The sequence below is a fragment of the Festucalex cinctus genome, chromosome 1 (assembly GCF_051991245.1).
Source record: "Festucalex cinctus isolate MCC-2025b chromosome 1, RoL_Fcin_1.0, whole genome shotgun sequence".
NCBI lineage: Eukaryota > Metazoa > Chordata > Actinopteri > Syngnathiformes > Syngnathidae > Festucalex > Festucalex cinctus.
In genome coordinates, this window is record NC_135411.1 from 4,434,007 (window position 1) to 4,459,733 (window position 25,727).

The following is a 25,727-nucleotide window of genomic DNA, read 5'->3' on the forward strand; positions in this document are numbered from 1 at the left end:
CATTCACAATAAAACCTTTGGAACTTCATTGGAACAGCTCTCTTTTTTTTTTTTTTTTGGCAGACCAATTTAACAAAGGTCTGTGTTGTGGAAAAATGGAATACAGACATTTTTATTTTTGCTTGAAAAGTGTTAAAATGGAGAGTTAACATCTTGATAATGAAACAAACAAAATGGCAGATTTTACATAGATTTTACAGCCCTGCATTTTAAAGTGTCCTCGTATGCCCTGTGATTTTCCAACCTGATGTTGTACCAGCTATTTGTTAGTGTCACTTTCTTGGCTTACATCAGTAGACTCAGTAGTTGATGTATCTGATGAGTGAGGTACCCTGTCTAAAAGTTTGTCAGTTGTTGATAATGTCTCTACAAAAACCATTTCAGAGTTGTTGCTGGAAAGGGGTGTGAAAAACCAGCTGGGGGAAATCACACCTCAATCTTCGTTTCAGTATATCCTGCCTGAAATAGAAAATTGAAGGGAAAGATGAGCACAAGATACACATATTCACATCAGAATAGGGCTGCTCTATTATGGAAAAAAATAATCATCACAATTATTTTGGTAATAATTGAAATCAAGATTATTCTAAACAATTATATTTTGTTCAAATCAAGAAAATATTTAAACATTTGAAAATAAGACAATTCCAATCATATGAAACTATAATTATGTAAGTTGCTTTTGGATCCAACAAAATTTATAATTTATTATTATTATTATTATTATTATTATTATTATTATTATTATTATTATGACGTTAGCAAAAATTTGAAGTTGGGGTGCAGTGTGTGTGCAGTAAGCTAGTTTTGACATGGGTGTGTGGTAAAATAACTCGTGTGGGCGTGCCACAACTCAAAATTAGTATTATTAGTGCTGCAGCTATCGAATATTTTGGTATTTGGATATCCTACTGAAAATTCTAGTGAATAATCGTATATTTGGATAGAAATACAAATATACCGATAGGCCTATATACTTTCTTGGTCAAAGAACAATTATAAATACAGAAGACAAAAAAACACATTTGCATGTAATAATTAACAACCAACTGGTTTTCATTTTTAGAGAATCAATTTTATTTATTTATTTATTTTTAACTTAAATTGAGCTTGTCAGCAAACTATTTTTCTCTGAAACAGTGAGATTTTAGACAAATCTCTCCCCATAGATTTCATAAATGTGTTTCAATGATTTATATGTTACCTGTAGTCTGAAGCATCAAGATCCCCGTGTTTATTAACACTGTTCACAAACCCCTTAGCTTGTCCATTCTCATCACATCTTTGTCAACTATAATCCTTTGACGGATTACTTGTTCACAAAAAGAATTTGTAGCTCTCAGCATTGGGTTGTCTAAAACACACACACACTCACTTAATATGTGCAGAGTCATGCTTTCTAATTAATGCTGTCTCGAAATGTAAACAGAATACAAGTGACATATTGCTGACCAATGCTTTACTTTTGAAATGTGTAATTTTAGCAAAGTGACAATGAAATAGTGCAATGTAACAACTCACATTTGTTCGTCCCTGGTTGCTGTTTCTGTTGCTGTTGACTTTAAGAACCTTGTGTAATCTCTGAAACAAAACTGCACCTCCATTGTGACAGTCTTTTGTCTTGAATATGCAGAAGAATGGAACAGTCTTTCTTCATCTCAGCGGCCTGCAGCAACCAACCCGCCTTTAGACAAAAAAGAATTACATTATAAGTGTTATTGTCACATCACCTCTTTACAGTATATGCACATCACAGATTTAAGTAAAGTAAAGTGTTTGTTGAGGTTGATGAGAGAGAGTTTGGGGAAAAGGGAGTGTGTAGCTGTGACTATATTATGACTCTGATGGGCACAGGTAACTCGAGTTTGGTAACAACTGTTGGATTCACTCGATAAATCATTCAGCAGCTCGCGTTTTTAATAAACTATAGCCTTAAAACTTAACCTAGCAACAAATTATATTCAGCGCTATACAAAATATCGGTCACATTAATAACAGAAATGGGCACGCGTGTGTGTAGCACTTACCTGCCGACAATGTTTCTGCTTTGGCGAGATGATCCCTCTTCCGTGTGCCTTCCAATCCCAGACGAGTCTACTTTGAAATTTATTTTTACAAATGATGCAGATGGCTGGAAGAACGGGGCCAGCTGAAGCGATGGGCAAACCTGAACGGGAACGAAGTTTTTTCACTACTTTCTTTCTAACTTTTTTTCTCCTTTCGCTCTCCGACGTTGTGGTCGCCATTTTTGTTATGCGGTTGCTATGGTGAGGAGAAAGCAGCAGCTACCTGATTGGCTCATGTGACCTAAATCACACCACTACCGACCTAATGGCACTACGCCCACACCAGAGATCACTGCGCCTCATCGCAAAATAGTGCCGGGGTTTCACCACCGAAAACACAAAATTGGCGGGTTTTCACAGGGTGAACTACGCGGATTCTTACTTACTACTGATTAATCTATTTTATGAAGTAAAGATTATTTAGTGCCCCTGGTAGTGGAGCGAAACTGAACGAAAACGTGTGTGACCTGACGGCCTATAGCCGCCTTTTCTTTTTACGCGGTCAAGTCAGCCGCACTTAATTTTTTTCTGTTCGCCCTTTTCTAGGATTTACGGTAGTGTGCTCGAAGAGACGCTGGCGCGGAGAATGTGACCGGTTTTCAAAATAAAAGATCGTTTTTCAAAAATAAAATTGAATTCAAACGCAGTTTAAAGTATGCTTGGTTTTATTATTATTATTGTTATTATTGTTATTATTGTTATTATTATTATTATTATTAACAGTTTAAAAGCTGTTTCACAATAACAGTACCTATTCAAATAGGTCGCTTGCACATCCTAATGCATCATGGGAGTTTTTTCTTCGGGCGCCATCTTGGGTGTCCGCCGGTTCACAAGGTACACTCGTGAGTTACACGGTAGAGCTTATCAACCTGATGTAATTTTCGCAGTATTTTCACGATTTACCGGAAGATCAAAAACAACGATACAGGCAGAAGGTGTCTCTGTGTGGCGGGATTGATCCTAATTACGTCCTGACCAAGGGTGATTTTTTTTTTTGACGGAGAAAGCTTGCTGGCCAAATGTGACTTCTCTGGACATTTTTCACTACCTCGTGTTGACCACATGCTCCATAACACGCCAACAAATCCCTGGAGGCTTACAATTATTTTGTAAGCGGGTGGATACAGAGTGTAAACTTTAACATCGCATCAGAAGAAACTGTTGCTGTTGCACGTAAGTAAACCACATGGTGTTGGTAATTCTGCACACAAAAATGTTGATTTGTTCTCAGGCTTCCTGTTATCATTGTGTTTATATGCATAGCTGGGTTTACCTGATGTGGTTTTTCTAATCATTTTATCACAGGCAAATATGGCAGAGCGTATAAGAATAAAAAGTAACTATGCACAGCCTCCCCGTGGCTTAATTAAATTTAATGCTACCCTTTCACTAGTTACATGTTACTTAATCAACTTACTCTAAATGGTTAAGGTTAACCACTCTCAGAGGACGTATTTTTAGTTTCAGTTTCCAGTACAATAAAACGTGTTCATGGTAACTACTGAGCATACTGACAGCTTTTCTTATGATCTCACGGTTAAGGAGGCTGTCACAACACCCAATTTCTGTCTGGTGCCGGATGGCAACAATTCCCATCACTTGTCACGACAACACCAATATTATTACCAGGAATGTATGGCTTTACTTTTTGTACTTTCTTATTTAATTCTATGTTTCATATTTTCATTACAATGTTTGTAATATTTTCAGATTCAGGCACAGATGAGTTTAACTGGACGGACTTCTGCGACTTTGTGGTGTGGACAAAGTGTGATTGAGCAAGTCCACCCAGATCGCTCGTTTTGGCCAGCTGGAAAAGCCAGAGTTTTTTTTCCCCCAAAGTCCCCTCCTTACCTGAACTGCTCGGGAGAGCATTTACTAGATCAGCAGTGGACTTCCAGTGTTCCTGCTCAGCCGCTGTCACCTACCACTTGCTCATGTACTTCAAAGATGCGGAATAAAGTAGTTTTTTGTGCTGCAGCAGATTGTAAAATCAAATGATATCACTTGAAGTGTGCCAATCTAGACTGCCAAAAGGACAGTGGTTTTGTGACAAGTGTGAAACAAGGATTATTGGGAAAACTGTAACACAGTACTGGTACTTGTCTTACATTAAACAAATTTAAAAGAGAGCAACTTTTTCCTCTGTACATAGTATAATGAAAGTCATTGCGTACCCCATCAACATTACATCATACCGTCATCTCAGGATGGTAGGCACCTGTGCTAAAATAAACTACATTAATTAACAGTTCAATTTTTAACCCTGAAATTACTACATCTAATCATTATTCACTTCATTTTTTGTGCTTTTAGAAATAATGGAGATTTATGCCATTACTTTAAGAGGGACCATATTGCACATTGAGTCAAATCCTGTCATTTGTATTATGTATAGCTTTGTAAACAAACCCAACAATAGAATTTGTATAATCGCTGCCTTTATTAGCTCCAAACAAACAGTCGCATGTTGTCCTCCTCCAATGCTTTGATGCTCGGCTTCGTTTCCATCATGTCATTGGCAATCAAGTCGGTGTGGCATGAGATCCCTAAAGAAATAATAATAATAATAAAAAAAAAAGATCACAAAAAAATACGGTACCAGTAAAAGGTTTAATATAGTACAGTAGTATAGTTTTTTTGTCAGTGTAAAAGAAATGTACACATTTTGTTGCATTTTTTAATGTATGAACATTGCTACAGGCAAATACTTATTTCTATAAACACTTCCAAATGTCTCTAAAATATAAGGTGCGTGTACACACACAAACATAAACACATACATTCACTCATGCATACAATATATCATGTAATGAATTCTGAGTGGCATACCAGAGTCAATGATGTCAGCAGTACTTGAGGGTACAGGTTACTGGAGCCATCTGGCTGCATAACTGCAACAATCTCTGCCACTTCGAGTCGTCTTTTCTTTGCTTGTCTCTCCTGTGCACGTTCATATCTTGGCACCGACTGGGCTGAGACATAGATGTTGTAACTTGGGACCCAACTTTAATGTTGGAGCCCAGTCGGGATGATTGGACAGAAAAACGGGCGCAGGGCGACCTGTTAAAATAAACAAATATATAAACAAATAAAATATGGAAAGACTGGTTATTTTGCCGCAGTAGGGTGGCCGTGAATAAGTTCTTTAGCATGATGTGTAGGCTACCGGGGGTCTGTTTTCTTGCATCACCCCCTTCTGTCTCTTTTTTCCAAGTTTACATTTTGCCACCAAAAAACATGTTATCGGCATTAAGAGCCCAAGACTAATCAATCCAATTTCAGCAGTAAACACTTTGCACTGGCACTACTTGGGTGAAAATGTTCGATGTTAGCTTTCGGCTAACGTCCGCTAGCCAGCTTGTACTACCGAACTTGCTTGCTCATGAATCCAAAACATAAGCAACTTGCCCATATATGGGCGGTCGAAACGTTATTAATCCTCATGCATTAAATAAAGGTAAACAAGCGTACCGCTCACAAAGTGATGGCTGCACACACGAGCCCAAAGTAACGACTTCCCTCCGGAGTCCGCACTCCTCTGTCTCCAGGCCCTGGTTCCTAATTATTTTCGGAATTCGGAAGAAAGGCCGACCATTTTCCCCCTTGGCTTTGTTCGAACAGCCAACGATGCAGCAACAATGTACCATTTTAAACGCAGACAACAAACGTGATAGATACGTGTTAGACCGAATCGCTACGTAAATGGAGGCCACCCAGCATGGCGACTACGAGAAATCCGAGGCGGAAGTGACGACATGTGCAAGCGACCTATTACTCTCCCTTGCTTAGCACTACTATATAGCGTTAAAAAATCACTGCAGTCCTCATTATTGTACATAGTAATTCAATTCAACTGTTATTTTAAAGAGTGAAATAAATTGATTTGATTGGTTGATTCCGGACAGGGGCCGATTATACAGTCATGAGACAGTCATACCAATGTATCTGACAAGACGTGTGCGATTTTAAGAACACTTAGGTGCACAATAAGACTGTATTAAAACGGTGGTACAATACTACAAATTAATTTTTTTTTTTGTCGGTATACTTTTTTTTAATTTTTTTTTACAAAACAGTCACAGTTTTGTCATGATTACTGCATTATTACATTCAACTGCTGTTGCAACCAGTGTTAATTTTGACAAGAAATTTTAATTTAGTTTTAGTTATAGTCTTTTGACTAAAATTAACAAGTTTCAGTCATAATTTTTTCTTCTGATTGTATTTTAGTTTTAATCCAATTTTAGTCGACTAAATTCACAGTTTAGTCTATTTTCCTTCAGCATACGTTTAAACTTTTATACAGAAAATTATAGCACACCTATTTGTGACTGTAGTTTAACACGCAAGACACATTTCATACAATGGTGTCTTTATTGTTTCAATGAATCATGTTCAACTGACAATATTGTAACTTTTCACCTGAATAAGAAAAAGTGCATAATTAAATTGCTTGAGATTAATCTTACAGCTGCACAATTTATGTTTATGTACAGCACTTTGTATACAGCAATGCCTGTTCTTAGAGCGCTTTATAATTAAAGTTGAGTTGAGTTAAAGTGCAGTGAACACAACATTTTTTTGAGTGGTTCTTTTCTCATTCATTGTGTGAATTTTCACTACTGTGTTGTTTTCATTTTCATTTTAGTCATTGACGAAATTGTCAGTCAATTTTAATCATAGTTATTGTCTGAACGAATGGCGTCTATTTTAGTTTTCATTTAATTTTCGTCAGGAAAAACAATTAGTCACGAAAATTATGATGTAAATTTTTCGGCGACAAAAATATCACTGGTTGCAACTGTAGCATTCACGAAGACGGGAGTCAATGACAATCGATTCCGTTTTGCAAATCAGTGCCGAGTTCATATGGGCATATATGCGAATTGCGCACAAGACGACACGTGAAAATGGAATGAAGCGGTTGCGCTTAATTAAGGTAAATTAATGAGTTAAATTCAACGGTTATATGCGGTTGCGAAACACAGTCGACTCCGCGTACCCGTGTTCCCCTCCGGGAACCTGGTTGACGTCCCGCTCGTGAATGCGTCCGATTATCCGTCTTTTACACGAATACAAAAAGTTAGTATTCCTCGTTGGAGATCGTTGCCGAACCATTATGATTTGACGAGGGGTTCTTGACCCGGTTAAAATAGTCCGTGTGCCACGTCATCCTGTGCTTCCAGCATGTGAGCAGTAATAATTTCGACAACATTTTTTTTGTTACGAACATTTTTTTTTTCAGGCGAAAATTCAAAACTAAAGTAAAAGCCATTCATTGAGACTAGTGATGTTGCGATACCCTTTTTTTTTGGTCCCCGATTCCAATACCCAGTTTTTCCGTATCGATGCTGGTGCCGTACCGATACCAATGGGTTTTTTTCCAACATGAAAATTGAAAAAACTGCCCTGCCATTGGTTCAGAACATTCAAGGGCCAATAGGATATCTTGGCTCGGCATGCAGTGAACATGTCACACATCAGTGAATGTCGTGCACACGCAAGAAACAAAATGTTGGACCAAATGTCCAATATTAGTGTCAGAAATAATGGTATCGGCATGTTACTTGTTAGTACTCTGGGCCTCTCCCGAGACCAGTATCGGTATCGGAACAACACTAATAGACTATAATTAAATTGATTGACAATTTTCTCAATGACGAAAACGAATTTCAAAAACAACACAGTGACGAAAATTCACACAATCCAACCAGAAGGAAGGAAACGTGTGTTGGAGAAAAGGACCACTCAGACACTGTTCAGTGCCACTGCACTTTGTTTAATGTAATTTCATGAATTTATTTCATATTATTTATTTCATTGTGCAGCTATAAGATTAATCTCAAGCAATTATGCACTTTTTATTTCAATGAAAACTAAGTGATATTAGAAAATGCAATTTCTGGAGAAATTGCGGGTGAATGCAGTAAGGGTGAAATAAAAACCTGTGGAATGATTAGGAATAATATTGAATGACCTGGAATGCTATACAGTGACCTGGAATGACCTGAACATGCTAAATTTGGAATGGTTTGAATTTAGACAGAAAAATAGAAGCAGTTGAAGGAAGAAAAATAGCACACAAATAAAAATAAATTAGCAAGAAACAAATTAACAAGACAACAAGAAAGAAGTCGAGTGAGCAATGTAGGAAGGAGCAAGTAATTGAGGAAGCAATGGAGTCAAGAGAGAAGAATTAAGTGAGCAATGAAGTAAGGAGCGTAGAATCGAGTAGCAATGGTGTAAGGAGTGACAAATTGAATCAGCAATGGAGGAAAGATTGAGGACTGGAGTAAGCAATGGAGCAACGGTCATTTTCGGAAATTGGACTACTTCCTATTGATAAGTCACTTCCTGTTGAAATTGGACTACTTCCTATTGATAGGTCACTTCCTGTTGAAATCGGGCCACTTCCTGTTGAAATTGGGCTACTTCCTATTGATAGGTCACTTCCTGTTGAAATCGGGCCACTTCCTGTTGATTCTAAGTCACTTCCAGGTCACTTCCTATTGAAACAGGTCACTTCCGGGTCACTTCCTGTTGAAAACAAGTCAGTTCCTGTTGATTTCAGGTCACTTCCTATTGAAATCAGGTCACTTTCTGTTGAAATTGTGTCACTTCCTGTTGAAATTGTGTCACTTCCCGTTGATTTAAAGCCACTTCTGAGTCACTTCCTGTTCATTTTATGCCATTTCCGGGTCACTTCCTATTGAAATCAGGTCACTTCCTATTGAAATCGTGTTGCTTCCTGTTGATTTGATGCCACTTCTGGGTCACTTTCTGTTGATTTTAGGCCATTTCCGGGTCACTTCCTGTTGAAATCAGGTCACTTCCTGTTGATTTTTGGCCATTTCTGGGTCACTTCCTGTTCAAATCAACAGGTCACTTCCTATTGACATCAGGTCACTTCCGGGTCACTTCCTGTTGAAAACAAGTCAGTTCCTGTTGATTTCAGGTCACTTCCAGGTCATTCCTGTTGAAAACAAGCCACTTCCTGTTGAAATCGGGTTATTTCCTGTTGAAATCAGGTCACTTCCTGTTCAAGCCGGGGCATTTCCTGGCGAGAATCCCTGGTGTACCAAATCAATTGGCCAAGATGGCCTCCACCCCTAGTGAGACTCTTGGACGTAACTTAATCAATTGGCCAAGCTGGCTGCCGCTGAGGGCAGGCGTAGGGTACAAAATAGGAAATTGTGGTTAAGGCGTGAATTTTGGAACTAAAAAAAGATGGAGAATTGGTGGACTACATTGAAGTTGGAATGCAGTGAATTGGATGAAGAATGTGGAAGTAAATGTGAAATGTATAATGTAGGGAGAGGTAGAGTACAAAATGGGGAATTGTGGTAAGGCGTTAATTTTGGAAGTGAAAAAGAAGAGCTCATGGCGTGAATTGGTGGAATATATTGAAGTTGGAACAAAGTGAATCGGATGAAAAATGTGGAAGTAAATGTGAAATGTAGAATCTCTCATTATGAATACATTGGAAAAAATGTGTACGAAATCGGGAATTGCGAGTAAGGCGTGAATTTTGGAACAGGAAAAGAGCTCGTGGTATGAATTTAAGGAATATATTGACGTTGGAATGAAGTAAATTGGATGAAAAATGTGGAAGGAAATTTTGAATCTTCCATGAAGAATGCATGAGGAAAAATTGGGTACAAAATCGGGAATTGTGGGTAAGGCGTGAATATTTGGAAAATGTTTAAATTGGAAAGATGAGAATGGGATGAATCATGTGGAAGTAGGGGTCTTCCAGCCTAACTATGGTTACAAATAGGTGTTTTAATTTTCTATGTAAAAGTTGAAATGTATGCGGATGGACAATATCAACTCAACTCAATTTAGTCGACTTCAATCAATAGAGAGAGATTAAAATAGTTTTAGATTTGACCTTATATCGGCTGTCAGATTTTTAACAAGGCCAATACTTTTTTTCTTTTTTCTTTTTGTTTTTTTGGGATGGGCCAATCCGAGTGTGCGGTGGCCCCAAGTCGAGGTGCACTGTACATAATCTCACGCTTGAAATTTGACTTGACCAACCCAAATGTGTGTTTGTCTTCTTGTGTCCTGCAGACGTCGCTGAGAAATATCTTCGTCCTGACCAAGAGGACATGAAGCCTCCGAATGTTAAAGAGGAGGAAGAACATCCTTACATCGAAGAGGAAGAAAAGCCCGTTCGTGTCAAAGAGGAGGAGGTTGAGGATGACGTCACCAAGTCACCAATGACCTTCGCCCCTTTAAAGAGTGAAGATGAAGTCAAGGGTGAGAGTGAGGAGGGCAGAGGGGCGGAGCCTCCAAACAGGATCTTAAATCCTCAAAACATGATTCCAGAAAGTGATGCAGACCACTGGGGACCATCAAAAATAAAAAGTGATGACATAAGGTCCCTTTCTTCTCATGATGATGATGATAATGATGATAATCTGCATGGTAATGATGAACATGCTGATGATGATAGGTCGTGTCACACTGACGACAAATCCTGCGAATGTTCTCACTGTGGGAAAACATTGAGTACAAAAGGAAGTTTGAAAATTCACTTGAGAAGACACACTGGGGAAAAACCTTTTTCTTGTTTAGATTGTGGCAAAAGCTTCTCTTTGAAGTCAAATTTAACAAAACATTCAAGAACACACACTGGGGAAAAACTTTTTTCTTGTTTAGATTGTGGCAAAAGCTTCTCTTTGAAGTCAAATTTAACAAAACATTCAAGAACACACACTGGGGAAAAACTTTTTTCTTGTTTAGATTGTGGCAAAAGCTTCTCTTTGAAGTCAAATTTAACAAAACATTCAAGAACAAACACTGGGGAAAAACTTTTTTCTTGTTTAGATTGTGGCAAAAGCTTCTCTTTGAAGTCAAATTTAACAAAACATTCAAGAACACACACTGGAGAAAAACTTTTTGCTTGTACCCACTGTGGCAAAAGCTTCTCTCAGAAGTCACATTTAACCAGACATACAAGAAGACACACTGGGGAAAAACCTTTTTCTTGTTTAGATTGTGGCAAAAGCTTCTCTTCGAAGTCAAATTTAACAACACATAAAAGAATCCATAGTGGCGAGAAACCTTTTTCTTGCTCCCATTGTGGTAAAAGCTTCTCTTCAAAGTCACATTTAACCAGACATATAAGAAGCCACACTGGCGAGAAACCTTTTTCTTGCTCAGACTGTGGCAAAAGCTTCTTTCGGAAGTCAGCTTTAACAACACATACAAGAAGACACACTGGGGAAAAACCTTTTTCTTTTTTAGATTGTGGCAAAAGCTTCTCTGACAAGTCAGATTTAACAACACATACAAGAAGACACACTGGGGAAAAACCTTTTTCTTGTTTAGATTGTGGCAAAAGCTTCTCTCAGAAGTCAGCTTTAACAACACATACAAGAAGACACACTGGGGAAAAACCTTTTTCTTGTTTAGATTGTGGCAAAAGCTTCTCTCAGAAGTCAGCTTTAACAACACATACAAGAAGACACACTGGGGAAAAACCTTTTTCTTGCTCAGACTGTGGCAAAAGCTTCTCTCGGAAGTCAGATTTAACAACACATACAAGAAGACACACTGGGGAAAAACCTTTTTCTTGTTTAGATTGTGGCAAAAGCTTCTCTGACAAGTCAGATTTAACAACACATACAAGAATCCATAGTGGCGAGAAACCTTTTTCTTGCTCAGACTGTGGCAAAAGCTTCTCTCAGAAGTCAGCTTTAACAAAACATACAAGAAGACACACTGGGGAAAAACCTTTTTCTTGTTTAGATTGTGGCAAAAGCTTCTCTCAGAAGTCAGCTTTAACAACACATACAAGAAGACACACTGGGGAAAAACCTTTTTCTTGTTTAGATTGTGGCAAAAGTTTCTCTGACAAGTCAGATTTAACAACACATACAAGAAGACACACTGGGGAAAAACCTTTTTCTTGTTTAGATTGTGGCAAAAGCTTCTCTCGGAAGTCAGCTTTAACAACACATACAAGAAGACACACTGGGGAAAAACCTTTTTCTTGCTCAGATTGTGGCAAAAGCTTCTCTGACAAGTCAGTTTTAACAGCACATACAAGAATCCATAGTGGAGAGAAACCTTTTTCTTGCTCAGCCTGTGGCAAAAGCTTCCCTGCCAAGCCTGAATTAAGAAGCCACATAAGAACACACACACGGGACAGAAACCATATTCATGCACAAAATGTGTGAAAAGCTTCGCTTCCACCAATTCTTTAACAGCACATGCAAAAACACACACTGGAGAGAAACCATATTCCTGCTCAGATTGTGGAAAAAGCTTCTCTTCCATGTCAAATTTAAGAAAGCACACAAGAATACATGGTGGGAAGTAGGGGTGTGAATTGCCTCGTACCTGACGATTCGATTCGTATCACGATTCATAGGTCACAATTCGATTCGATACCGATTAATCCCGATACGGTTTTGTTTGTCGATTGCTGCGATTTTTTTTTTAACTCAAATTTAGAAAATACTAATCAGTAATCTTGTACACTGTAAGATTTGTATGAAAATGTATTATTTATAGGCGGCACGGTGAGCGAGTGGTTAGCAGGTCCGCCTCCCAGTGCTGAGGACTCAGGTTCGAGTCCGGGCTCCGGCCTTGCTTTGTGGAGTTTGCATGTTCTCCCCGTGCTCGCGTGGGTCTTCTCCGGGTACTCCGGTCTCCTCCCACTTTCCAAAGACATGCATGGCAGGTTAATTGGACGTTCCGAGTTGTCCCTAGGTGTGCTTGTGAGTGTGGATGGTTGTTCGTCTCTGTGTGCCCTGCGATTGGCTGGCAACCAGTCCAGGGTGTCCCCCGCCTTCTGCCCAGAGTGAGCTGAGATAGGCGCCAGCACCCCCCGCGACCCTTGTGAGGAATAAGCGGTCAAGAAAATGGATGGATGTATTATTTATCTGAAACTTCAACCTTATAACTCTGAGCCACATAGTAAACATTTTTCCATGTTTAAGGTGTGAACTCTAACTATAAGACGTTTTGTTGAATATTTTCCCATCAAAAATTGATATTTAAAAATCAATTCTGCCACCTATTGAATCGATTCGAGAATTGCGTCCTGTAATATTGCGATATATTGCCGAATCGATTTTTTTAACACCCCTAATGGGAAGGAACCATTCAGTTGCAGTGTTTGTCCTAAAAGATTCTCTTGTAAAAAGCTTGCTGAGAGACACGAGTGTGCTGGTGAGAATGGCAGCCATCTTTGAAGCTTCAAAAAATGAAGGGAAGTGAGACTGGTGTGCTGTAAAAGTGTCAATGCATCTTAAAAGTGTAAATGTAATGCTTTCAAAACTACTCAACCTGTAAATATTAAATGTTTGCTGTTAATGTGTTTAAATGTCAATGTATGTTTTTTTTGTACGTAATTTAGGAAGTTATTTTTGTTTGCTTCTGAATGTTGTTAATGGTTGTTTGTTGATGTTGTGTATTTGCTTGTGTGAAACACATTGAGTTGCTTTGTGTAATAGAAATAGAAATAAAGCCACCTTGCAATTTTCCCCAAATAAGCGTCGACAATACGTTCAGACACACAAAGCCATCTGCGATTAAAATTTTTTGTGGAACAGTGTTATCACTGAAATGATTGACGCAAATGTCCTACTCTTTGTTGCTAACTCAACCACCACAGCTCCGTGCTAGCTAACACGCCATATGCTAGTGCATTTTGCACATTTTATCTTTCTATGTAACAATTTTGACATGATTAGCATACAGTATTCAGATGACATCAGAACAAAATTGTGTCCATACCTGGTTTTGATTCTTTCATTTTGCATGTAGTAATATAATTTCTGTTCATGTGGCACTTTTGCCTCTGCAGGCAGATTGTTCTTGTCGTCAAACAACCTTTCATCACATTTTGAAATCAAAATACAAATCAAATGGAGTAGATGCCACCTGGACTTCCGGGCTTCACACACCAGCTCCGTTTCCGGCCACTGCTGCGACTCACAGGCGGCGTTCCGACAAAAATGATCACATTAAGAGAAGCGACAGTACAATGCAATTGCATTTGTACTTCTGAGTGTGGCGCTGATGAGATGATGCTCCCCCTGGTGGGAAGTGTGTGGCAATACCTTACATCCCTAGCCAATCAGCATTAGTGCCCTCCCTACAAATAAGGAGTCAGTTGGTACCTGCCCTCAACTTACTCCTTGGCTCTGAGGTCCGCCTCCTTGACTTCAATGGCTTGTCATCATCAGTCATCACGAACATTTTACCTTCATTGGAAGGTAAGTGTTGCGTCAAAACTTTGCTGAAGGAAAGTGTGAGAGCCACAGATGAGAAAAACTGGCCAAAAGTCATTTGTATTACTTGCAGTACAAATAAATGTTGCATATATATATATATATATATATATATATATATATATCCATCCATCCATCCATTTTCTTGACCGCTTATTCCTCACAAGGGTCGCGGGGGCTGCTGGCGCCTATCTCAGCTGGCTCTGGGCAGTAGGCGGGGGACACCCTGGACTGGTTGCCAACCAATCGCAGGGCACACAGAGACGAACAACCATCCACACTCACAAGCACACCTAGGGACAATTCAGAGCGCCCAATTAACCTGCCATACATGTCTTTGGAATGTGGGAGGAGACCGGAGTACCCGGAGAAGACCCACGCGGGCACGGGGAGAACATGCAAACTCCACCCAGGAAGGTCCGAGCCTGGACTCGAACCGGAGACTATATATATATATATATACATATATATATATCAGATACTGTATCACCTTCCCATGGGCTCACCACCGGTGGGAGGGGCCAAAGAGGTCGGGTGCAGTGGAGGCTGGGTGGCAGCCATGGGAGGAGACCTTGGCGGACCGACCCCCCCAGCTACGGAAGCTGGCTCTTGGGACATGGAATGTCACCTCTCTGGCAGGGAAGGAGCCTGAGCTGGTGTGTGAGGCAGAGAAGTTCCGACGAGACCTCGTCGGACTTTCCTCCACACACGGCTTGGGCTCTGGTACCAGTCCTCTCGAGAGGGGTTGGACTCTCTTCCACTCTGGAGTTGCCCATGGTGAGAGGCGCAGAGCAGGTGTGGGCAGTCTTATTGGCCCCCGGCTCAGCGCCAGTACGTTGGGGTACACCCCGGTAGATGAGAGGGTAGCCTGCCTCCGCCTTCAGGTGGGGTGACGGGTCCTGACTGTTGTTTGTGCATATGCACCAAACAGCAGTTCAGAGTACCCACACTTTTTGGAGTCCCTGGAGGGTGTGCTGGAGAGTGCTTCCCCAAGGACACCCTCATTCTGCTGGGGGACTTCAACGCTCACGTGGGCAATGACAGTGAGACATGGAGGGACGTGATTTTGAGGAACAGCCCTCCCGGTCAGAACCCGAGTGGTGTTTTGCTTTTGGACTTCTGTGCTCATCACGGATTGTCCATAACGAACACCATGTTCAAACATAGGGGTGTCCATATGTGTACTTGGCACCAGGACACCCTCGGCTGCAGTTCGATGATCGACTTTGTAGTCGTGTCATTGGATTTGTGGGCGCATGTTTTGGACACTCAGATGAAGAGAAGGGTGGACCTGTCAACATATCACCACCTGGTAGTGTGTTGACTCCGATGGTGGGGGAAGATGCCGGTCCGACCTGGCGGACCCAAACGTATTGTGAGTGTTTGCTGGGAACATCTGGCGGAATCCCCTGTCAGAAAGAGTTTCTCCCTCTGGCAGAACTTCTCCCTTGTCCCGGGGGAGGAGAGCGTTCCGAGGGGGCTATGTTCCGCGCCTCCATTGTTAAGGCAGCCGATCGGAGCTGCGGCCAGAAGGTAGTCGGTGCCTGTCACGGCGACAATCCTCGAACCACCAGTGGTCAGGGATGCTGTCAAACTGAAGAAGGAGTCCTATCAGGCCTTTTTGGCCTGTAGTCCTGCGGAGGCAGCTGACAGTTACCGGCTGGCCAAGCGGAACGCGGCTTCAGCGGTCGCTGAGGCAAAAACTCGGACATGGGAGGAGTTCGGTGAGGCCATGGAAAATGACTTCCGGACGGCTCGAGGAAATTCTGGTCCACCATCCGGCGTCTCAGGAGAGGAAAGCAGTTCACCATTAACACTGTATAATGGAGATGGTGTGCTGCTGACTTCGACTCGGGACGTCGTGAGTCGGTGGGGGGAATACTTCGAAGATCTCAATTGCACCAAGACGTCTTCCTTTGAGGAAGCAGTCTGGCGAATCTGAGGTGGGCTCTCCTATCTCTGGGGTCAAAGTCACTGAGTTGGTTGGAAATCTCCTCGGTGGCAGGGCCCCAGGGGTGGATGAGATCCGCCCGTAGTTCCTAAAGACTCTGGATGTTGTGGGGCTGTGGTGGTTGACACGCCTCTAACGCGCCTTGGTAAATAATTTGCAACGCAATTGCAATTGCTCAAGATTTTTTTTTCCCTATCAGAATTTGCATTTCTGCATGTTTTAGTTTTGTTTTAAGGTATTCACAACGGCAAAGGGCAAAGTTAAAATGTTAATTTACAATGATTCGCCCAGATCTGCAAACGGAGATGGGTGAATTTGTCGGCTGCGTGACGTCACTCATGCGGATTTTGACAGCACGCACGTATTATTATTATTATTTTTCACTCACTCACTCACTCAAAAAAGCTTACATGTGTGAATGAGTGCGTAAAAAAAAAAAAAAAAAAAAAGTGCATGCTTTCAAATTGCTGCGGGAGTGACGTCACGCAGCCGACAATTTCGCCCGGTGTTCTGACAAACCAGCATTACATCATCACTGTCGAACTCGTCGGAGCAGCATACCTCAGCTGACAAGTAAGTAAAAGTATGCAATAACTGATTATTTAAAACTGCATTTTACTTCGTTTTGTAATTATTTTATATAGTGAAAGTATTTTATTCAGAGAGGAAGTTTTGTTCTGCAGTTAGCGTCGTGGATGACTGTGCGTTATTATTATGGCACAGTGGCAGTTGGATGCTTGTACTGTACTACACTTATTCAAAAACAATTTTGGGGCTTCACTAATGTGTGTTTTTTCTTCTTATTTTAAGGTGCAATGTGAATTCTGTCTGCGGTGGACACATGCTGAATGTGCAGAATAACGTTTTTAAGTGTAAAAAAAATGCAACTTAAATTGCTGACTTGCTACAGCCATCGTAGTTTGGAATCTTTTGAGACGTAGGTTGTGTAGTTTTGGTCACTTGATGTTTTTGTACTTTTAGCAAACTGGCAACGTGTATTGTAGTTTGTACATAAAATATGTTTCATAGTCCTCCTGCATCGGTTTTCATTTTGAATTCAACAATAAAGCTCATTTTTTTCGAGTCTTCTCAAATATTTCTTTCAAAATTAAGCAATGGTGTTCCAACTGGCAAATTCTCTCACAGCCTGCAAAATCCGTTCAAATAAATCTAGACAATTTTCTGTCATGTAGACAACTATCATACATAATGGGTATAGCTGGAGCCAATATTTTGATGTGTGATTATAATGTTGCCTTTTACACTAATTCGAAATGACAATTGTGTCACCGAGTGGGCAGTTCGTGTGCAAGTCATTATAATGTGCATTCAGCCTCAGTTTGGTGAGGAAACTGTCATCCGCGCCTGCATATGGTTTTTGTTTGATTTATTGACAACAGTTTGTTTTGATATATAACAATGTTTTCGTATGACGACCCTGTGCACATAAGCCTACACCTGAACGCAGCAGTCGGCAAAATGAACACAACGGAATGAGACGCGAAGACTTAAATCATCTAAAAATACAGAAATTCATGCAAATCTGTGGGAGCGCGTTGGCATATTGTCCTCTGAAGTTTTAATGTGGCTCTATAGTTGGCCTTATTTTTTCTTGACGAGTAAACTATAAGGCAACAATGTGCTGTGGGTGCCCATTTCAGCCATCAAAACAGCATACCGATGTTACAATCAGCCGTCAGAACAGCATGCTCGTCTTAAAACTAACTATACATATGCTTCTTTGGTAGCTCTAGTGTTTTTAATATGCATCTGTGTTTAGCCTAATTGCAGTGTATTATTATCATTTACGGGACCGTCGTAACGTAGGAATGCTATTCTGACTACGTATGCTAGTCCGATAGAGGCAGCCGTCAGATCAGCATACGGGTATGCTACTTCGACGGGTATGCTGGTTTGTCAGAACACCGGCCCCGTTTGCGACACGCCAAACCCCGCTCTGCGATTGGCTGCAGGGGTGTAAACACTGTCTTTCCACAGAACACATCCATCCATCCATTTTCTTGACCGCTTATTGCTCACAAGGGTTGCGGCTGGCGCCTATCTCAGCTGGCTCTGGGCAGTAGGCGGGGTTGCACCCTGAACTGGTCGCCAGCCAATCGCAGCAAACCAAACACAAAATTGCAAAATACAGGCTGGGACGGTGGGGGTTTAGGACAAAATCACCCCCAGAAATTAAGAGAAGCCCAGATCTGTAAATTGAGAAGTAGTTTGTTTGTTTAAATTCTGCATTTAAAAAGTGCATTTTCCTGAGTGAAACCGGCAGACTGAGCCTTTAAACTCATAACATTTGGTGGTTAAATCTCATCCCTCATAATAAACATTCAGTTTACCTCAAAATGCTTGTTCAACTTTGATGGCGAATTTTTAAACTGCACATTCACCACAAAAAAATGGAACTCTTTTTTTTTTTAAATAAATCAAATTTAAACGGGCATTTAAACTTTACAATTATATCGGGATCAAAACACTGAAAAAGGGAATGAGACTTTCGATTCCAACCGCAGCAAAAATGGCGACATCTGTCGATGACTTGATGACAATGCTTGCTCTGAAGCCCCCGGACAATTTCCAGCAGCCAATCGTAACGCAGCGGGGGCGTGTCCTGCCTGACTTCCGCCGCACGTCTACGTTCGTTTCTTGACGTGCTCACTGCACTGGCGGGCGGCCACATCGCGTTTAATCAGACGTCCTCTGCTAAATCATTCTTTCTTATTTGGTGTTGAACTGAACACACAGGACTCCCATCACCATTTTGAAAGTTTGCGACACCGTTTATTAAATGTCGGCGTGAGTTTAAACTCGTCTCGGTGCGTGTTGATGCTTCTCGGCCAAGTTAGCTTAGTTTAGCTTAGCTTAGCTTGCTAGCCGCTAACAAAGAGAAGCACATAACACGTGGTCAGGAAGAGACCAAGTGTGACTTTGTTGGCATTATTGTGCCAAAATGTCGGCGAGAACGACACCAAAGGACGAGGAGGAACTCTTTGGAGTCAAAGAAGAGAACGAGCAACATTTTCAACCGCTGGACGACGTTTGCGAGCAGCCTCGAATTGTGCTACACGCAGCAGGTTTGTACACTTCTTATGACTCTCCCTTGTTTAGCACTATTGTATAGCGTTAAAAAAAATTCACTGCAGTCCGCATTACTGTGCACAGTAATTAAATTCAACTGTTATTTTAAAGAGTGAAATAAATTGATTTGATTGGTTGATTCCGGACAGGGGCCGATTATACAGTCATGAGACAGTCATACCAATGTATCTGACAAGACGTGTGCGATTTTCAGAACACTTAGGTGCACAATAAGACTGTATTAAAACGGTGGTACAATACTACAAATTAATTGTTTTTTTTGTCGGTATACATATCCCTGTTACCAACATAATTTTTTTTTTTTTTTTTTTTTTTACAAAACAGTCACAGTTTTGTCATGATTACTGCATTATTATATTCCACTGCTGTTGCAACCAGTGTTAATTTTGACAAGAAATTTTAATTTAGTTTTAGTTATAGTCTTTTGACTAAAATTAACAAGTTTGAGTCATAATTTAATCTTCTGATTGTATTTTAGTTTTGATCCAATTTTAGTCGACTAAATTCGCAGTTTAGTCTATTTTCCTTCAGCATACGTTTAAATAAAGTTGAGTTGAGTTAAAGTGCAGTGAACGCAACATTTTCTGAGTGGTTCTTTTCTCATTCATTCCGATTGGATTGTGTGAATTTTCACTACTGTGTTGTTTTCATTTTAATTTTAGTCATTGACGAAATTGTCAGTCAATTTTAATCATAGTTATTGTCTGAACGAATGGCTTCTATTTTAGTTTTCATTTAATTTTCGTCAGGAAAAACAGTCACGAAAATTATGATGTCAATTCTTCGTCGACAAAAATATCACTAGTTGCAACTGTAGCATTCACGAAGACGGGAGTCAATGACAATCGATTCTGTTTTGCAAATAAGGGCCGAGTTCATATGGGCATATATGCGAACTGCGCACAAGACGACACGTGAAAATGTAATGAAGCGGTTGCGCTTAATTAAGGTAAATTAATGAGTGAATTAATTAATGGAGGAAAGATTGAGGACTGGAGTAAGGCTCACTTCCTGTTGAAATTGGACTACTTCCTATTGATAGGTCACTTCCTGTTGAAATCGGGCCACTTCCTGTTGATTCTAAGTCACTTCCAGGTCACTTCCTATTGAAATCAGGTCACTTCCGGGTCACTTCGTGTTGAAAACAAGTCACTTCCTGTTGATTTAAAGCCACTTCTGAGTCACTTCCTGTTCATTTTATGCCATTTCCGGGTCACTTCCTATTGAAATCAGGTCACTTCCTGTTGAAATCGTGTTGCTTCCTGTTGATTTGACGCCACTTCTGGGTCACTTTCTGTTGATTTTAGGCCATTTCCTGGTCACTTCCTGTTGAAATCAGGTCACGTCCTTTTGATTTTTGGCTATTTCTGGGTAACTTCCTGTTCAAATCAACAGGTCACTTCCTATTGAAATCAGGTCACTTCTGGGTCACTTCCTGTTGAAAACAAGTCAGTTCCTGTTGATTTCAGGTCACTTCCTATTGAAATCAGATCACTTTCTGTTGAAATTGTCACTTTCTGTTGATTTAAAGCCACTTCTGAGTCACTTCCTGTTCATTTTATGCCATTTCCGGGTCACTTCCTATTGAAATCAGGTCACTTCCTGTTGAAATCGTGTCACTTCCTGTTGAAATCAGGTCACTTCCTATTCAAGCTGGGGCATTTCCTGGCGAGAATCCCTGGTGTACCAAATCAATTGGCCAAGATGGCTGCCGCTGAAGGCAGGCGTAGGGTACAAAATAGGAAATTGTGATGAAGGCGTGAATTTTGGAACTACAAAAGGAGAATTGGTGACTACATTAAAGTTGGAATGTGGTGAATTGGATGAAGAATGTGGAAGTAAATGTGAAATGTAGAATCTCCCATTATGAATACATTGGAAAAAAACGTGTACGAAATGGGGAATTGTGGTAAGGCGTGAATTTTGGAACAGGAAAAGAGCTCGTGGTATGAATTTTAGGAATATATTGACGTTGGAATGAAGTAAATTGGATGAAAAATGTGGAAGGAAATTTTGAATCTTCCATTAAGAATGCATGAGGAAAAATTGGGTACAAAATCGGGAATTGTGGGTAAGGCGTGAATTTTTGGAATATGTTTAAATTGGAAAGATGAGAATGGGATGAATCATGTGGAAGTAGGGGTCTTCCAGCCTAACTATGGTTACAAATTGGTGTTTTAATTTTCTATGTAAAAGTTGAAATGTATGCGGATGGACAATATCAACTCAATTTAGTCGACTTCAATCAATAGAGAGATTAAAATGGTTTTAGATTTGACCTTATATCGGCTGTCAGATTTTTAACAAGGCCAATACTTTTTTTACCTTTTTCTTTTTTGTTTTTTGGATGGGCCAATCCGAGTGTGCGGTGGCCCCAAGTCGCGGTGCACTGTAGAAACAATAATGCACATCATCTCACGCTTGAAATTTGACTTGACCAACCCAAATGTGTGTTTGTCTTCTTGTGTCCTGCAGACGTCGCTGAGAAATATCTTCGTCCTGACCAAGAGGACATGAAGCCTCCGAATGTTAAAGAGGAGGAAGAACATCCTTACATCGAAGAGGAAGAAAAGCCCGTTCGTGTCAAAGAGGAGGAGGTTGAGGATGACGTCACCAAGTCACCAATGACCTTCGCCCCTTTAAAGAGTGAAGATGAAGTCAAGGGTGAGAGTGAGGAGGGGAGAGGGGCGGAGCCTCCAAACAGGTTCTTAAATCCTCAAAACATGATTCCAGAAAGTGATGCAGACCACTGGGGATCATCAAAAGCAAAAAGTGATGACATAAGGTCCCTTTCTTCTCATGATGATGATGATAATGATGATAATCTGCATGGTAATGATGAACACGGTGCTGATGATAGGTCGTGTCACACTGACGACAAATCCTGCGAATGTTCTCACTGTGGGAAAACATTGAGTTCAAAAAGAAGTTTGAAAATTCACTTGAGAACACACACTGGGGAAAAACCTTTTTCTTGTTTAGATTGTGGCAAAAGCTTCTCTGACAAGTCAGATTTAACAACACATACAAGAATCCATAGTGGCGAGAAACCTTTTTCTTGCTCAGACTGTGGCAAAAGCTTCTCTTCAAAGTCACATTTAACAACACATACAAGAAGACACACTGGGGAAAAACCTTTTTCTTGTTTAGATTGTGGCAAAAGCTTCTCTTTGAAGTCACGTTTAACAACACATACAAGAAGCCACACTGGCGAGAAACCTTTTTCTTGCTCAGACTGTGGCAAAAGCTTCTTTTGGAAGTCAGAATTAACGATACATACAAGAACACACACTGGGGAAAAACCTTTTTCTTGTTTAGATTGTGGCAAAAGCTTCTCCCGGAAGTCAGAATTAACGATACATACAAGAACACACACTGGGGAAAAACCTTTTTCTTGTTTAGATTGTGGCAAAAGCTTCTTTTGGAAGTCATATTTCACCATACATACAAGAAGACACGCTGGCGAGAAACCTTTTTCTTGTTCAGACTGTGGCAAAAGCTTCTCTCAGAAGTCACATTTAACATTACATTCAAGAACACACACTGGGGAAAAACCTTTTTCTTGTTTAGATTGTGGCAAAAGCTTCTCTGACAAGTCAAATTTAACAAAACATACAAGAAGACACACTGGGGAAAAACCTTTTTCTTGTTTAGATTGTGGCAAAAGCTTCTTTCGGAAGTCAAATTTAACAACACATACAAGAACACACACTGGGGAAAAACCTTTTTCTTGTTTAGATTGTGGCAAAAGCTTCTCTTTTAAGTCAAATTTAACAACACATACAAGAACACACACTGAATTAAGAAGCCACATAAGAACACACACACGGGACAGAAACCATATTCATGCACAAAATGTGTGAAAAGCTTCACTTCCACCAATTCTTTAACAGCACATGCAAAAACACACACTGGAGAGAAACCATATTCCTGCTCAGATTGTGGAAAAAGCTTCTCTTCCATGTCAAATTTAAGAAAGCACACAAGAATACATGGTGGGAAGTCGGGGTGTGAATTGCCTCGTACCTGACGATTCGATTCGTATCACGATTCATAGGTCACGATTCGATTCGATACCGATTAATCCCGATACGGTTTTGTTTGTCGATTGCTGCGATTTTTTTTTTTTACTCAAATTTAGAAAATACTAATCAGTAATCTTGTACACTGTAAGATTTGTATGAAAATGTCTTATTTATAGGCGGCACGGTGAGCGAGTGGTTAGCAGGTCCGCCTCCCAGTTCTGAGGACTCTGGTTCGAGTCCGGGCTCCGGCCTTCCTTTGTGGAGTTTGCATGTTCTCCCCGTGCCTGCGTGGGTCTTCTCCGGGTTATCTCCGGTCTCCTCCCACTTTCCAAAGACATGCATAGCAGGTTAATTGGACGTTCCGAATTGTCCCTAGGTGTGCTTGTGAGTGTGGATGGTTGTTCGTCTCTGTGTGCCCTGCGATTGGCTGGCAACCAGTCCAGGGTGTCCCCCGCCTTCTGCCCAGAGCCAGCTGAGATAGGCGCCAGCACCCCCCGCGACCCTTGTGAGGAATAAGCGGTCAAGAAAATGGATGGATGTGTTATTTATCTGAAACTTCAACCTTATAACTCTGAGCCACATAGTAAACATTTTTCCATGTTTAAGGTGTGAACTCTAACTATAAGACATTTTGTTGAATATTTTCCCATCAAAAATAGATATTTAAAAATCAATTCTGCCACCTATTGAATCGATTCGAGAATTGCGTCCTGTAATATCGCGATATATTGCCGAATCGATTTTTTTAACACCCCTAGTGGGAAGGAACCATTCAGTTGCAGTGTTTGTACTAAAAGATTCTCTTGTAAAAAGCTTGCTGAGAGACACGAGTGTGCTGGTGAGAATGGCAGCCATCTTTGAAGCTTCAAAAAATGAAGGGAAGTGAGACTGGTGTGCTGTAAAAGTGTCAGTGCATCTTAAAAGTGTAAATGTAATGCTTTCAAAACTACTCAACCTGTAAATATTAAATGTTTGCTGTTAATGTGTTTAAATGTCAATGTATGTTTTTTTTGTACGGAATTTAGGAAGTTATTTTTGTTTGCTTCTAAATGTTGTTAATGGTTGTTTGTTGATGTTTGTAGGTGTTGTGTATTTGCTTGTGTGAAGCACATTGAGTTGCCTTGTGTATGAAATAGAAATAAAGCCACCTTGCAATTTTCCCCAAATAAGCGTCGAGAATACGTTCAGACACACAAAGCCATCTGCGATTAAAAAATTTTGTTGAACAGTGTTATCACTGAAATGATTGACGCAAAAGTCCTACTTTTTTTTTTTTTTTTTTTTTTCTTTTTTTGTTGCTAACTCAACCCGAGATCAAACCACCACAGCTCCATGCGAGCTAACACGCCATATGCTCGTGCATTTTGCACATTTTATCTTTCTATGTAACAATTTTCGCCTTCCCAGTCCCGGCGGCCGCAACTGCACCTCATAAGGCACGCTCTGCCGTGGATGGCCGATCAGCCCCTGGCTTATGCTATTTTCACGCACGTTTTGGAACCAAGGCGAAGAGGTGCCGCGCCCCTTGCTCCTTTGTTGCGTCGGAAAACGGCAACGCCTCCACTCAGTTGCAGGTGTGAGTGGGGGCGCAGAGTGCCGGCTGCTGTTTGTCACGGACACCCTCTCCAGACTCAAATTCCTTTGTGACTCCGGCGCCCGCAGAAGCGTGTTGCCTGCCTCGGCTGAAGATGCTGCCGGGGGCACTCACGGCCCGCACCTGTCAGCGGCCAACGATGCACCTATCCGGACCTACGGCACTAAGACAGTGGATGTATGTTTTGGGGAGCGCCGGTTCACTTGGGACTTTGTCACTGCGGACTTTGTCACTGCGGACATTTCTTTTCCCCTTCTTGGCGCGGACTTTTTGTGTGCCCACAGTCTACTGGTGGATGTTAAAAATGGCCGCCTGTTGGACGCTGTGACGTTTTCCACTGTTGCTTGTGGGTGTGATGTGGAGACGTTTGAGGGCCTTGCCAGCCCGCTCTCAGATGACGGCGTGTTCACGCGGCTTCTTGGAGAATTCCCCAGCCTGACCACGCCTACATTTGCAGCCACTTCTACCAAGCATGGAGTCGAGCACCACATCGAGACCGTGAGCCCGCCGGTTCATGCTAGGGCCCGACGCCTCAACCCTGATATATTGGCCACAGCTCAGTCCGAATTCGCCAACATGGAACGCCTTGGCATAATTCGTCGTTCGGACAGCCCGTGGGCCTCGCCTCTCCACATGGTTCCAAAGTCGGACGGCGGCTGGCGACCGTGTGGAGACTATCGCCGCCTCAATGATGCCACGACGCACGATCGCTATCCGGTCCCGCAC

General features: G+C 41.1%; 2 protein-coding genes and 1 long non-coding RNA gene across 3 annotated transcripts; 2 read left to right on the forward strand and 1 right to left on the reverse strand.

Moving 5' to 3' along the window:
* Nucleotides 1-2,427, reverse strand: LOC144007750 (uncharacterized). The gene is made up of 3 exons (XR_013280332.1): nt 2,028-2,427; nt 1,522-1,684; nt 1-459 (listed from the first exon to the last, which is right to left on the reverse strand). It is a non-coding gene; the product is annotated as an uncharacterized LOC144007750 (long non-coding RNA).
* A 7,955-nt stretch (nt 2,428-10,382) lies between these two features.
* Nucleotides 10,383-13,362, forward strand: LOC144007115 (uncharacterized). Its single transcript, XM_077506456.1, has one exon. The coding sequence runs from the start codon at nt 10,394-10,396 to the stop codon at nt 12,257-12,259; it is 1,866 nt and encodes a 621-aa protein (XP_077362582.1). The 5' UTR covers nt 10,383-10,393; the 3' UTR covers nt 12,260-13,362.
* Nucleotides 13,363-22,082: 8,720 nt separating this feature from the next.
* Nucleotides 22,083-24,618, forward strand: LOC144007471 (uncharacterized). The gene has a single exon (XM_077507168.1). The coding sequence runs from the start codon at nt 22,106-22,108 to the stop codon at nt 23,243-23,245; it is 1,140 nt and encodes a 379-aa protein (XP_077363294.1). The 5' UTR covers nt 22,083-22,105; the 3' UTR covers nt 23,246-24,618.
* The last annotated feature ends 1,109 nt before the right edge of the window (nt 24,619-25,727 follow it).